The following is a 15,207-nucleotide window of genomic DNA, read 5'->3' as shown; positions in this document are numbered from 1 at the left end:
GATAAATGAAATGATCCCTACTGATACTACAGGCGTAACACATCCCTTATGAATTATACTGTCATTAGCATTCCCGATTGATAAATGAAATGATCCCTAATGATACTACAGAGGTAACACATCCCTTATGAATTATACTGTCGTTAGTATTCCCGATTGATAAATGAAATGATCCCTACTGATACTACAGAGGTAACACATCCCTTATGAATTATACTGTCGTTAGTATTCACAACTGATAAATGAAATGATCCCTAATGATACTACAGAGGTAACACATCCCTTATGAATTATACTGTCGTTAGTATTCCCGATTGATAAATGAAATGATCCCTACTGTTACTACAGACGTAACACATCCCTTATGAATTATACTGTCGTTAGTATTCACAATTGATAAATGAAATGATCCATAATGATACTACAGAGGTAACACAGCCCTTATGAATTATACTGTCGTTAGTATTCCCGATTGATAAATGAAATGATCCCTACTGATACTACAGAGGTAACACATCCCTTATGAAATATACTGTCGTTAGTATTCCCGATTGATAAATGAAATGATCCCTACTGTTACTACAGGCGTAACACATCCCTTATAAATTATACTGTTGTTAGTATTCCCGATTGATAAATGAAATGATCCCTAATGGTACTACAGAAGTAACACATCCCTTATGAATTATACTGTCGTTAGTATTCCCGATTGATAAATGAAATGATCCCTAATGATACTACAGAGGTAACACATCCCTTATGAATTATACTGTCGTTAGGCACCTGGACACCAGCGTGGTGACTGTCTGTTATGTGATCAGCATGTCTCCACTGTGGTTAAAAAATAGTTCTGTTTCTCCCACTTAATAGCCATGCACATGTTGTCCAGCACTAGAAAGTCTTGCTGCATGCCAAGGATGGGTGATTACAGCAGTCCATGCAGGTACAGACAATAAATGGGTGCATTGCTTGTCCAGAGGTATAGCTAAGGAATTATGGTGGGATGAAGAGGTGGCTGCCTTAGGTTCAGAGTGTTAGGGGGCATGGTCAGCATGTGCCCATCGTGGGGTAGTAAAGTACCAGCATTCAGAAAGGAATGTCAGTATTACATTTGCTGTCACAGCTGAAGAGCTGAACTCAGGTGCTTTGTGTGTCGTATTTTAACAGTAACCAGGTACTTGCTGAGTTTGTAGCAAATGGTCTGATACAGTTTCAGAGCAGAAGAGATTTTTTTTAACTTTGATTTGACCCTTTTTGTTTGCCATTAACTTAGAAGGAGGTATCAGATAAGGGAACAGCACAGTGGCATATAACCACTTGGGTGTGCAGCTGCTGCCACCATATTATTGAATATATTACCCCTTTTAGTATGTAATTATCAAAAATATATCTCTCAGTTGGGAGGCCTCAGAAGCTTCTTAAAGTGTCACATGATTCATTTCCTCCAGTTATCCAAATCAGTTGGCTAACCACTCCCTGTATTAGTTTTCCTATGGAGTCCCGTACAGTGATCCATGTTTGGCATCTCGGATCATGACTATCAACAGCATATTAAGCCTCCCTTCTCACAAAGCACAAGGAGTCAGAGTCACAGATGATGAGCCTATAAGGCAGGCATTGACCCAACCAAACATTCTTGTTATAGGTGACACCATTGTAAGGCATACAAATGCACCTGTTCACAGGGTGAGCAAGGAAAGCGTGAACTATTTGTCTGGTTCCAGAATCTGTCAGATCACACATGCACTCAAGTTCATGAACAAAAAGTATCAGTATGACTCTGTCAGCGGGATGTACAAAATAATTGCACTTGGCTTTTAGAGCAATTTAGTAGTGAAACTATCTCCATGTATGGTAAGTACCATGGTGCATTCTAGGTTTGTTATAAGCATATCTTAATGTTTTTGTGCATTGTAAGTAACAAAATGTTAAATGTAAATGAAATGCTAAGAACTTTTTGCAATAGTTGCTTTTGTGTCTTGGGATGAAGAAGGGGTTTTGACCAACATGTATGCCAAAGTATTTGTAAGTTTGCACTTGTGTGATTCTGTTGTTTCAGACATCAGTAAGACATAAAGGTTTACAATTTGAAAACTGATATAGTATCCCAATTATTATATTATATTATATTATATTATATTATGTTATATCATAGTCTGCATCTTTCCAAGATGAATTGTAATTGTGGGTGCTTGTAACTGGTAGCAGAGTTGCATTAATTGGATTTGTAGAAGCTTTTGGAGGTCTTTGCTGTTTTTTCCTTATAGCAAGTAAAAGAAGGTTGTCTGCAAGATGGTTCATCTTAAGCTACGTAAAATAACCCCAAAGGCAGTAGAATATGATGAGGACTGGGGTAAGATGGAGCTCCAGGAAACTGCTGGAGGAGGATCTGTGATTTTTGAATATGTATTTTTAAACTGGAATTTAATTAGACTGCTAGATATGTAGCCTCGGAACCACTTTACGGTTGCTCTTTCAAAGACTGCAGATTTAAGTTGGGTTAACTGTATGTTGGGATGCTCTGTCTTAAAGGCAGCGACTCTGTTCTGATTATGGTGACTTATTTATCATTCATAAAGTCTGTACCTGCATGGAGTGCTGTCAGACTGAAATAACACTGAATATCTACTGGGATTCTGTTAAATTGGATGTTTGCAAGAATTTTTTGTAGAAAATAATTTGTCTAGGATATTGATCTGTAGCTTTTAATGTGTTCTTGTGGGATTTTTTATGCAGGACACAAAACTCCCAGAGAGAAATTGGTGCTACATAAAGCAGATGATGAGGAACTGCCAAAGGATGATATGGAGGGGAAAAATGCCACAAAACAGATGAACAAGCTTGACAATATGCAAAAGAGTAAGTCTCTTTCATGAAGTATTTTTATGAAATTGTTTTTTCTGTGTATATCTGTGTGTGTGTGTGTTTTACATATATATATATGTATGTGTGTATGTGTGTGTGTATATATATATATATATATATATATATATATATATATATATATATATATATATATATATATACACCCATATATAATACTGACGCTTAGATTTTTAAGCAAACCTCTATCACAACAGCAATGGCCTTATACTAGGAATTGGTAGATGTTATAGAAGACTTGAGGACATGCATTGGCTATGTTATATATTCTTGATTTAAGAACATGCATTATTCTGTGAAGTGCTTTCTGTTCTCCAAACAAGAAAGGTAAAAAAACAATATTAACTACATAAATGACTCCTTAACTACAACAGGAAAATTCAGGTTTAGATTCTGTTGTTCATCTTCCCGTAACTCTACATATTAAGACAGCAGTGTTTCTCAGGGGAGTCATTTACATTTTTTTTCATTATTATATCCTGAATTCCACCTTGATTATTCATAAGTGTTGAAGAAAAAGAGACATCTCGTTGTTGTTTGTCTTTCGGCTTTTTCCCGGTAAGGGATCACCACAGTGGATCTCCGGTCCGCTAATGATTGGCAGTAGATTTTTCGTAATGCCGAGGTGCTAGCTCGATGCCCAACCTTCAACGAAGGCATGCCCATTCATGCACACATGTCTTTCGAACACTACCCAACCACGGGGAGGACATGCAGACTCCACACAGAAGGCACTCCCAAGCCAAGCCAAGAATCGAGCGGGAGAACCTCTTGCTGTGAGGTAACAACGCTACCGCTGTACCACCGTGGAATAAAAAGAGACATCTCATATTTTTTTGTAAATGAGACTTTAATTTGTAAAAGGATAAGTAATAAGCTGACATTTTTGTTATAACTGGCTGCAATCTGTTTAAGAATTAGTTTGGTTTATTTAATTGTAGAGTTTTGTTTCTTGTTTTGTTACTAAGATGTGCTTTATTTGAATTGTGTTAATGAAGATGGTGTTCAGCTGAAATACTGGTTCTTTCATTATTTTGATAACATTTTTTATACAGTCTCAAAAGAGTTCTGTAGTTGGACTTTTCATTTTCCATCTGTAGCTGTTTGGGTGAATTTAGCTCTAGAAGGCGGTCCAGCTAGCTACTCTGGTAACTATTCGCAGTGTAGCCTTGCTGTGAAACATGCCTTTCTTGATGTCCTACACCCGATTTATCTAGTTTTTATTTGATTTGCAGAAGAGTGAGTTACACTTTTTTGAATTTTCAACAACAAAAAGAATGACTCAGAAAATATAAACAGACAAAAATTCATTTTTTTCCAGGGTTAAGTCCTCCCCTTCACCCTATGTGGCTGTTTGCCCCCCCCCAGAACCCCCGACTTTATATATAGACTTTGTGGTTATGCCACAATGGGTAAAATAAAAAAGATATCAAAATGCTGGCTCAGTGAGTTTAGCTAAGTACAGTAAAGCATACCTTGGTATTCAAAAATCAGAAAACAGCCTCTTAAATGAATATACCTCTACATAGTGAAGACATTTTATAACTGTAGACATTTTAATCTTGTATCCATGAATGCACATCAGTTTGACTGTCAAAAGTAGGTCATGCCTTTTTAACCTTGCAGACATCTTTGAAATGTCCTTTTTAACCTTGCAGACATCTTTGAAATGTTTTGGTTATGCAGTGCACATGGCATGCTTGGACCTGACAACATGTCTGATACTGTCCTCCAGGCTTGGTTGACAGACAGATGAACATCGAAAAACACCAGCACCATGTAAGCATATCCAACCTTTTTTATTGTGGCAACACCATCAAATTCAAGATTCAGACCGATTTCGGCAACCCTGCCTTCTTCAGTGATGAGTACATAAGCATAAGTCACCAATACTTATACCATGATTAATCATCATTACATCATCAAACATCAACATTTAAAGCAACATCAACCTCAACTGTCAGAACTGTAATCATGCACATATATTACAGGTGGTAATTAAGCCCTGGAGAAAACAAACCCCCAAGTTTAATGATCCACCCTCTCTCCTTTTTATTTAATATTGCATGACATCCCAGTTTGTTTTTTCTGTCCCCCCAAACTTTATCAATGACTATAAAGTAAAACTTAGCATTATTATGTTTGTGTATGTTTATACAAGGCATTTGAAATACGTTTGTTACGAATGTCACTAAGGTGTTCCGATATACAAACACGCATGGATCTCGAAGTCTGCCTGACATAAAAGGCAGCACATGAACATGGCACTAAATATACTATCCAGTCTGACCCACAATTCACAAAAAATCTGATGTCATAAACTCTGCTAGTATTCTTACTGGAAAACTGTTTTGTTTTTAACATATGTTTACATGATGAGCAATGCCCATATGGAAATGATCCAAAGACGTTTTCACCAGTTCAAGGGCATTGTTGTCCTATGTCTTGATTCCTATTACCCCATTTATAGTGGTTGAAATAGAGCCCAACGTTCACCCTCTTCTATAAGAGAATTGACATCTTGGCCTAAGTAAACTAGACAATTCCTCATTGGCTAACAAAATATTCCAATTATTATTAATGACCTCCCAGATGATGTTAATATTCCTACTATAAGTAGTGACAAACCTGATAGCATTCTCATCATCCTGCTTTTTATCATGATATTTCAAAATTTCAGACCTATCTCGACTTGCTACCCATTTTTTGGCTGACCTGATATTATTAGGTTGATACCCCCTAACTAAAAACCTCTCTGTGAGATCATCCTCAAAAAATTGATACGCATCTGGAGAAGAACAAATTCTTTTCACCCTTAAAAATTGGGACTTTGGTATATTTTCTATAATGTGGTGAGGATGTAAACTAGTAGCAAATAACAGATTATTATACTGTGGATATTTACGATATGTCTTAGATGCCAACGTATTATCATTATTTCTTGTGACTGTCACATCCAAAAAATGTATCTGTTGTATATCCACATTAAGGGTAAATTCAATTCCCCACTTATTTTCATTCAAATATTGAACAAACTCTAATAAATATTCCTTGCCACCACGCCAAACTAGCCAACAGTCGTCGAGAAATCTTCTCCAGATGTCTATCTCAGACAAAAAAAATGTTATGTAGGTTATCATATATAAGCAAATCCTCTAAGTGGCCCATAAACAGATCAGCATATATGGGGGCAAAAGAAGCCCCCATTCCTGTTCTCTAAACCTGTCAGTAGCAATCCCCTTGGAAATATACAACATTTTTCGTTAACACATGTTCCACCACACACACCAACAAAATGTTGAAATCCGGAGGGTATATATAAACCACCTCCAACCAATATTTGACAGCTTCTATTACAGCCCAATGCGGAATACTCATATAATGCCGTCACATCTAACGTGCACAGTAGCCAATGTGATTCCAGCTGAGAATTCTCTAGTATTGTCAGGAATTCCATCGTATCTTGGATTCTCGATCTAACTGCCCTTAATAATGGCTGCAGATATTCCGTTAGAAATGCTGATAACGGTTCTGTTAAAGATCCTATACCAGACACTATCGCCCTGCCAGGTGGCTTCTCTAAATTTTTGTGAATCTTGGGCAACAAATAAAGGATTTGCTTCTTGGGGGGGGGGGGGCATCCACTATTAAATGTTGTTTGGTCTGTGATGAGATCACTCCCTCATTACATGCCAGATCCAAAAAAGTGTCGATCTCTTTCTTAAAACAAAATGGCATGGACATATAATGTCTCGCATCCCTTAACTGTCTATAAGCTTCTGATATATAGTCTTCAGTGTCCATGACCACTACCACCCCCCCTTTGTCCGCTGGAATGATAACAATATTTGTGTTGTTCTTTAAATTCTTGAATGCCTGTTGTTCCTCAGCTGTCAAATTTTGATTCAGTATTTTAGCTTCACAGTTATTGAAATGTAAATCTTTTATAACTGATTCTTGGAATATTGATACATGCTTATCCATTTGGGGCATAAATTTTGACTTTCGAAAATGAAAGTCAATAGATCTTTGAGCCCTATTATGAAGACCAAAATATATTTTTAAATTAAGCATTTGATAAAATGCCAACAATTCATCCACCACACTATCTTCATTAACAAAAAAGCCAGGTATATATTTGAGCCCTTTATTAAGCAATTGTTGTTCCACTTCTGTTAAAGTTACAGAGGAGATGTTATGAACATTACACACTGTGTTTACTGATGTTCCAAAGTCTGTAGCAACATTTGTACATTGTTTATGTTTGTTATGCTTTCTACCTACCTCCTTTGTATTGTCTGGACCTAAAGGGTAATCCATACCTCATTGTTTCTTTGAGCTAGGTGACCCCTGAGTAAATACTTGTTCAACATCAGTATGGTCATGGACACTGAAGACTATATATCAGAAGCTTATAGACAGTTAAGGGATGCGAGACAATCCTATGCCCATATCACGTTACCCTTACCTACACTTTTGGGGTTGGGAGGGTGGCCTAATGGTTAAGATGTTTGCCTTACAAACACAAAGTGCAGGGTTTGAGCCTCACAAGGGATAATTGGCTAGGCTTACAATGGCTTTCAAGGGCAATTAGCCTAGTACTAACCTATGAACCTATGAACCCTTCCTTTTGTTTTAAGAAAGAGATCGACACACACTTTTTTGGATCTGGCATGTGATGACGGCGTGATCTCATCACAGACCAAACAACATTTAATAGTGGATGACCCCCAGAAGCAAATCCTTTATTTGCTGCCCAAGATTCACAAAAATTTAGAGAAACCACCTGGCAGGCTGATAGTGTCTGGTATAGGATCTTTAAGAGAATCGTTATCAGCATTTCTAATGGAATATCTGCAGCCATTATTAAGGGCAGTTAGATCGATAATCCAAGATACGACGGAATTCCTGACAATAATAGAGAATTCTCAGTTGGAATCACATTGGCTACTGTGCACGTTAGATGTGATGGCATTGTATACGAGTATTCCACATTGGGCTGGAACAGAAGCTGTCAAATATTCTTGGAGAAGGTTTATATATATCCTCCAGGTTTCAACACTTTGTTATTGATGAATCATCCCCTGAGTTGCTGCCATATTCTACACCTGACTTTTTGAGAATTGACCTGGGTCTTTTTCTTTTTGTTCTAACTATATTCCCCCCTGCCTCTGAAAACTTCACACTCTCTTCCAGAGGTCAAAGGGTTTCCCTCGCTCATAATCTTTGGTGTCTCGATTAAACTTTTGAATTTTTAAATTTTTCATGGATTTCTCTAATGCTAGCAAATCCTTGGTCAATTTATTTAGACACTCCTAATATTGAGCTTGTTCCTCAAATTGTTTTAAATCCTCACACACCTGTTGTACACCTACACAATTCCTGTCAACCATTCGTTCATAATAAGACAAAATATTGACAAATGTCATTGATGCATCCTGCTGTGCTTGGGCCCATTCCTGAGTCAATGTGTCATCTACCACACTCACATATGGTGCTGTCTGAAACCTAAGTCCTCTAGGTGTTATATTTTTAGCGTGATATGCTTTGAATAATTTCAAATGCCACACGTTAGTACGTAAATTGGTCATACCCTTAGTTAGTTTGCTGAATAGATCCCCACATTGGTCAACCGTATGATGAACACCTACATCACCCTTTCGCTCCCCAGACGTATCTAGCCCAAAAACATGGAAATCATACTTATCAGCAGACAAGCCTTGCAATATGGTAACCAGAGCCATCTTTGAGTGTTCCTGTTTATGTTTCAATTATTCCACCTTTCCTACTACCTCCACACAAACTTGAAGTGATCTTCCCAGTGATTATCTTCCACCTATTACAAGATCTGAATCAACCCCTATAAATTCAATTTTCAGATGAAACAATTGACATAACAGTATTCGAGTCTATACATACATCATTTAGACTCTTACTGTTGTAAGATATTCCACGCATTTCCTATAAGTCATGCTTATACTGAACTTCCCTATTATATTGTTAGTCAAGCTGTATATATCTAACATAAACCATACATTGAAACGGTGATATACAGATTTTGTCGATAGATCAAGCCCGTATGACCCATCTAATATACCTTTCCAAACCACAAACAATTTGCAAAGTGTTTTGTTAGGAATGAAAAATAAGTTATTATATACATTTGTTTTTCACCAGAATAGTCAAAATCAACTTGTATGGTGACCAGTTATTATGTTCATAATACTGACCCCAAGCCCATATAACAATAGCACTATTCATGCTAAAAACTGTTTGTGATTCTGCAATCCCAAACTAAGACCGGCCTTTCCAGCTCGTCTTCTTGATATCATCAGCCGTTTTGTTCAAATTCAGCTCATCCAACAGTCAGCCCTTTAAACAGTATGTTAGTGCACTTATTTTATATCACTCAAAAGTATATATCTTGCATGAACAATACTATTAGCTGCTGTTATCCAAATATGGTTATTAAATCAAGTCTATGTAACCCATCTGTTACATCCCCGTCAAACCACAAACATTTAAAAAAAATGTTTTCTTTCTTTGGGGATAAAAAACAATTGTTATATACATTTTGTTTCTCACCAGAAAAGTCAAAATGGCTCAAATAATGACCAGATTTTGTCTGAATAGTACTGACCCTAAGGCCATATAACAAAAACAATTTACATGCAAAAAATGTTATTAATATTTCATTCCAAACTCAGACCAGCCTTTACAGCTCATCCTCTTAGTGTCTTCAGTCATTAAATTCAAATTTCAGTTCATCCATCAGTCAACCATTTTAACAAAGTTATTTTATATCCCCGCAAACATAATACAAAAATTATTTCAAGCAATCAGGATTTCCAAAAATTGAATTGGATCTTACATATGTACACCATTGAGTATAAACCCCACATATATGATCCTCCGATGAACTCCAGGATATAAGCCACAAGCCCTGAAGTTGTTTGTAAAGTTTCGTAATATTATGGCCACAGTTCTTTTATTCCTTGTCACCACTATGACATATAGCTGAAAAACATCATATATACTCGTTTGTTCTGGAACAGTTCACATCATCCACCCATTTAATTCCCATACAAGTGGCATGTTTGAAAGTTTTTACAATGCTAGCGATGGTAAATTCAACATATCTGGTTAGGCCCGACAAACACGACCCTTCGGTCCACTTGAATATCCTACTCCACAGGCCCTAATAAATGCTAATTCACTACTCATCCGCTTATTGCTGAAAAACAAATATGTTGCATTAACCAATGCCTCATGCAAAACTACAGTACTTACATATTTTTAATCCAGGTTACCACATTTGTCAAATCTTCCCATGAAGACAAAATGTAGTGGATAAATGGTCACAGTGGTTTTTAACAAAAAAAGTCTGTTTCACAAATCAGCATCAGCGAAGTCAAACTGTTAGTTGCATATCACACATTCGCACATATACGACCCTTTGTTCCTGTTCTCCAATTCCTGATAACTTCACTGTTCTCTACTACGTTGATAGCAACCACCAGACCATTCTCACCCTCCTTGGTAGCGATAACATTCAAATGTTTGGCCAGCACATATTCCCAGACCTCAATGACAGGGAACTACAAGCTGAGATGCTTAACGTGCATATGTCATCATTTAAAATAATCCATTCACCAACCTGTATTTCAAAGCCAATATCCTTTTAAAGCTGAGGAACAGAAATAATGTACAATGAAGATGGCAATTCAAATATTCATTTCAAAACAGTTACTACCACGGTGTTTCAGCCACAGCTGCTTACAAACCGCTTACTCAGAGGCCCACAGCAAGGAAAAGCAACGGTAACATCCAAAAACACACCCCACATGTTAAGGCTGATGCACAGGCCCAAAAGTCTAAGTGTACATCCAAAAACAATGCCAGCACCATGTAAGCTTATCCAACCTTCTTTATTGTGGCAACACCATCAAACATGGGGGGTTGTTTTCTCCAGGGCTTAATGACAACCTGTAATATATGTGTATGATTACAGTTCTGACAATTGAGGTTGTTGTTGCTTTAAATGTTGATGTTTGATGATGTAATGATGATTAATCATGATATAAGTATTGGTGACTTATGCTTATGTACTCATCACTGAAGAAGGCAGGGTTGCCGAAACCGGTATGAATCTTGAATTTGATGGTGTTGCCACAATAAAGAAGGCTGGATATGCTTACATAGTGCTGGCATTGTTTTTGAATGTACATTTAGACTTTTGGGCCTGTGCATCAGCCTTAACATGCAAGGGTGTGTTTTTGGATGTGACAGATAGATGAACCTAAACAACAGTCCACATGTAGTCAGGTGGATAGCAAATTGGCTGTCAAACAGAACACGTCATTAAGAGTTGCAGGTTATCATCTCCGTAAATAAAAAATGTCACAAAGGGGTTCTTGAAGGCTTGAGTCTAGATTCTGTTCTGTGCTGTATGACTTTTTTTCATCTACATACCAGCTGCCTAGGTATTTGGTTAGCATTTGCTGGCAGCTGTAAACCCTGGGTCTTACTTGAATACCCACTGATATGAACATATTGCAGGATGAGATGTACTCTGCAGGTAACTGCTACAATGACAGTGGCCACAATCTACATGCCAAAAATGTAAGATATTCCTGTTTGATAAATTCAGTCATCCCTCCTGATACTCCAGAGGTAACACATCCCTTACGAATTATACTGGCATTAGACACAAGACACCTGTGTGGTGACTGTTATGTGATCAGCATGTCTCCAGTGTGGTTAGAAATCCTTCTGTTTCTCCCAACTAATAGACGTGCACACCTTGCCTAGAACTAAAGTCTTGCTCCCAATTAGCTATGTACCAAGGATGGGTGATGAGAGCAGTCCACGCAGGTACAGAGAATAAATGGGTGCATTGCCTGTCCAGTGGCATAGCTAGGGAGTTATGGTGGGGTGAAGGGGGGTGGCTGCCTCATGTTCAAGATGTTTGGGGGCATGGTCAGCAGCTGCCCATGATGGGGTAATAAAGTACCAGCATTCAGAAAGGAATGTCAGTGCTACATTTGCTGTCACAGTTGAAGAGCTGAACTCAAGTGCTTTGTGTGTGGTATTTAACAATAACAAGTTACTTGTTGCATTTGTAGCAAATTGTCTGATACAGTTTCAGAGCAGAAGAGATTTCTTTTTTTTTAACTTTGAGTGGACCCTTTTTTGTTGCCCCTTAACTTAGAGGGGGGCATCACATAAGGGAACTACATAGGGCTGCATATAACCACTTGGGTGTGCAGCTGCTTCCACTGAACGCATCTCTTTTTCCACCATATTATTGAATATATTACCCCTTTTAGTATATAATTATCAAAAATATATCCCTCAGTTGGGAGGCCTCAGAAGCTTCTTAAAGTGTCACATGATTCATTTCCTCCAGTTATCCAAATCAGTTGGCTAACCACTCCCTCTATTCATTTTCCTATGGAGTTCTGTACAGTGATCCATGTTTGGCCTCTCGGATCATGAATATCAACAGCATATTAAGCCTCCCTCCTCACAAAGCACAAGGAGAGTCACAGATGCTGAGCCCATAAGGCAGGCATTGACCCAACTAAATATTCTTGTTATAGGTGACACCATTGTAAGGCATACAAATGCACCTGTTCGCAGGGTGAGCAAGGAAAGCATGACACTTAACTATTTGTCTGGTTCCAGAATCTATCAGATCACACATGCACCCAAGTTCATGAACAAAAAGTACCAGTATGACTCTGCCGGTGAAATGCACAACATAACTGTTTGCACTTGCCTTTTAGAACAATTTAGTAGTGAAACTATTTCCATGTATGGTAAGTGCATGGTACATTCTAGTTTTGTTACAGGCATATTTTAATGTTTTTGTGCATTGTATGTAACAACATTTTACATGTAACTGAAAGGTTAAGAACTTTTTGCAATAGTTGCTTTGTAACATTGGTGAAGGAGGGGTTTTGACCAACATGTATGCCAAAGTATTTGTAAGTTTGCGCTTGTGTGATTCTGTTGTTTCAGACATCTGTAAGACATAAAGGTTTAAAATTTGAAAACTGATATAGTATCCCAATTATTATATTATATTATATTATATCATGTCATATTCTAGTCTGCATCTTTCCAAGATGAATTGTATGTTTAGGTGATCGTAACTGGTATCAGAGTTGCATTAATTGGATTTGTAGAAGCTTTTGGAAGTCTTTGCTGTTTTTCCTTATAGTGAGTAAAAGAGGTTATCTGCATAGAGGTTCATCTTAGGTCACATAAAATTACCCCGAAGGCAGTTTATGAAGAATATGATCAGGACTGGGGTAAGATGGAGCTCCAGGAAACTGCTGGAGGGGGATCTGTGATTTTTGAATATGTATTTTTAAACTGGAATTTAATTAGACTGCTAGATATGTAGCCTCGGAACCACTTTACGGTTACACTTTCAAAGACTGCAGATTCAAATTGGGTTAACTGTGGGCCATGATGCTCTGTCTTAAAGGCAGTAACTCTGTTCTGATTATGGTGACTTATTTATCATTCATAAAGTCTGTACCTGCATGGAGTGCTGTCAGACTGAAATAACACTGGATATCTACTGGGATTCTGTTAAATTGGATGTTTGCAAGAATTTTTTGTAGAAAATAATTTGTCTAGGATATTGATATGTAGCTTTTTAATGTGGTCTTGTGGGATTTTTTATGCAGGACACAAAACTCCCAGAGAGAAATTGGTGCTACATAAAGCAGGTGATGAGGAACTGCCAAAGGATGATATGGAGGGGAAAAATGCAACAAAACAGAAGAACAAGCTTGACAGTAAGCAAAGAAGTAAGTCTCTTATTTGAAGTATTTTTATGAAGTTGTTTTTTTTTGTGGCTACATTTTTAGGAAAATGGGAAAAAAACTTGAGTTGGACTGAACGTAAGATATTATGATACAGTTGGTGTAACCTAGATAAAATGTATACATGTTTACAATATATATGGATATGTATATAAAAAGCTTAGTTTTTTTAAGCAAACATCAATGGCTCTGAACTAAGAATTAGCAGATATGATGGAAAACGTGAAGACCTTATTGACCAGATTACGTTTTTATTTTATTTTTATTTTTGATCAGTAGTTCATACAAATCCAGACTTTGGACTTTGCATGCCATTGCAGACAAAGCAGGCCAAAACTTCTTGTTCGTCAGAATTTGCAGAGTCTGAACTGTCCAGTCATGTTTTTTCAGTTATCTAGGGGGCTTATGTAATGGTTTGTTTGGCACAGTTAGTTAATGATATTATACGGGAGAGGGTATCAGAGATAGAATCCTTGCGTTGGCTGTTGTTGTTGTGTTATGGATATATTCCTGATTTAAGAACACGTTTTATTCTGCAAAGGGGTTTCATCTGACTTCTCCAGACAAGAAAGGTAAAAAAGAATATTAATTACATAAATGGCTTATTTAGATACAACAGGAAAGTTCTGGTTCAGATTCTGTCGTTCATCTTGCCGTAAGTCTACATATTAAGACAATAGTGTTTCTCTGGAGAATCGCTTACTTTTTTTTATTTTATTTTTTTTTTTTTATTATTTTATACCTTGAATTGTTCCTTGATCATCTGTTTAAGAACTGGTTTGGTTTAATTAATTGTGGAGGTCCATTCTTGTTTTATTGTTAAGATGTGCATTATTTCATTATTTGAATTGTGTTAACCAAGAAGCATTGAGGTGAAACTTTGGTTCTTTTATTGTTATTATTTTGATAGTAACATTTTATACAGCCCCAAAATAATTATTTAATTGGACTTTTCATTTTCTCTCTAAAGCTGTTTGGGTGAATTAGTTCTGGAAGAAGGTCCAGCTATCTACTCTGGTAACCATTGACATTATGGAACATATGATCTGAAGTAGGAAGACTTCATTCGTCTGCAACCTGTGGGTATCGGATCCGATCTCGGATCCGAGCCGGCAATTCAAAAGCTTAGGCTCCGAGCTCCTAGCTCCTCCCTCTTACCCATAACCCCTTGCCAAGCCCTGACTGACCTCCAGATTTCGTTTGCCGCTTTCAAGAAGCAACGGAATTCTTGAGCTCCTAGCGTGGTTTTGAGATAAGTAGTTTTCTGACAGGAAAATTGTTTAAATTCTCTTTTTTTGTTTCAAAAATAGTTAGTGTTGTGTGTGTTTCAGGCTTTCCCTCCCTCTTTAGTTAAATTTTCTCGGGTTTTTCGTAGTTTTGTTTGTTTGTGTGTGTGTGTGTGTGTGTGTGTGTGTTTAGGCCTTAGGTGTTATGTCTGAAGCCCCTAAGGCTGTATTTTCGAAATGTACCGAGTGTGGCCATAAGC

At 37.3% G+C, this 15,207-nt stretch overlaps 1 protein-coding gene across 1 annotated transcript in view; it reads left to right on the top strand.

The window, feature by feature from the left end:
- Positions 1-15,207, top strand: part of LOC122790677 — a 560,216-nt gene that overhangs the window by 109,277 nt on the left and 435,732 nt on the right. The window contains exons 7-8 of the mRNA XM_044058200.1: positions 2,737-2,859; positions 13,584-13,706. Coding sequence (XP_043914135.1) covers positions 2,737-2,859; positions 13,584-13,706 — 246 coding nt within the window. The remainder of the gene's footprint in view (positions 1-2,736; positions 2,860-13,583; positions 13,707-15,207) is intronic.

This window comes from Protopterus annectens, chromosome 16.part0 (assembly GCF_019279795.1).
Source record: "Protopterus annectens isolate FY-2018-M chromosome 16.part0, PAN1.0, whole genome shotgun sequence".
In the NCBI taxonomy this organism is placed as follows: Eukaryota; Metazoa; Chordata; order Ceratodontiformes; family Protopteridae; genus Protopterus; species Protopterus annectens.
The sequence above is the reverse complement of the archived record's forward strand: the minus strand, read 5'-3'. Positions and strand labels throughout refer to the sequence as shown.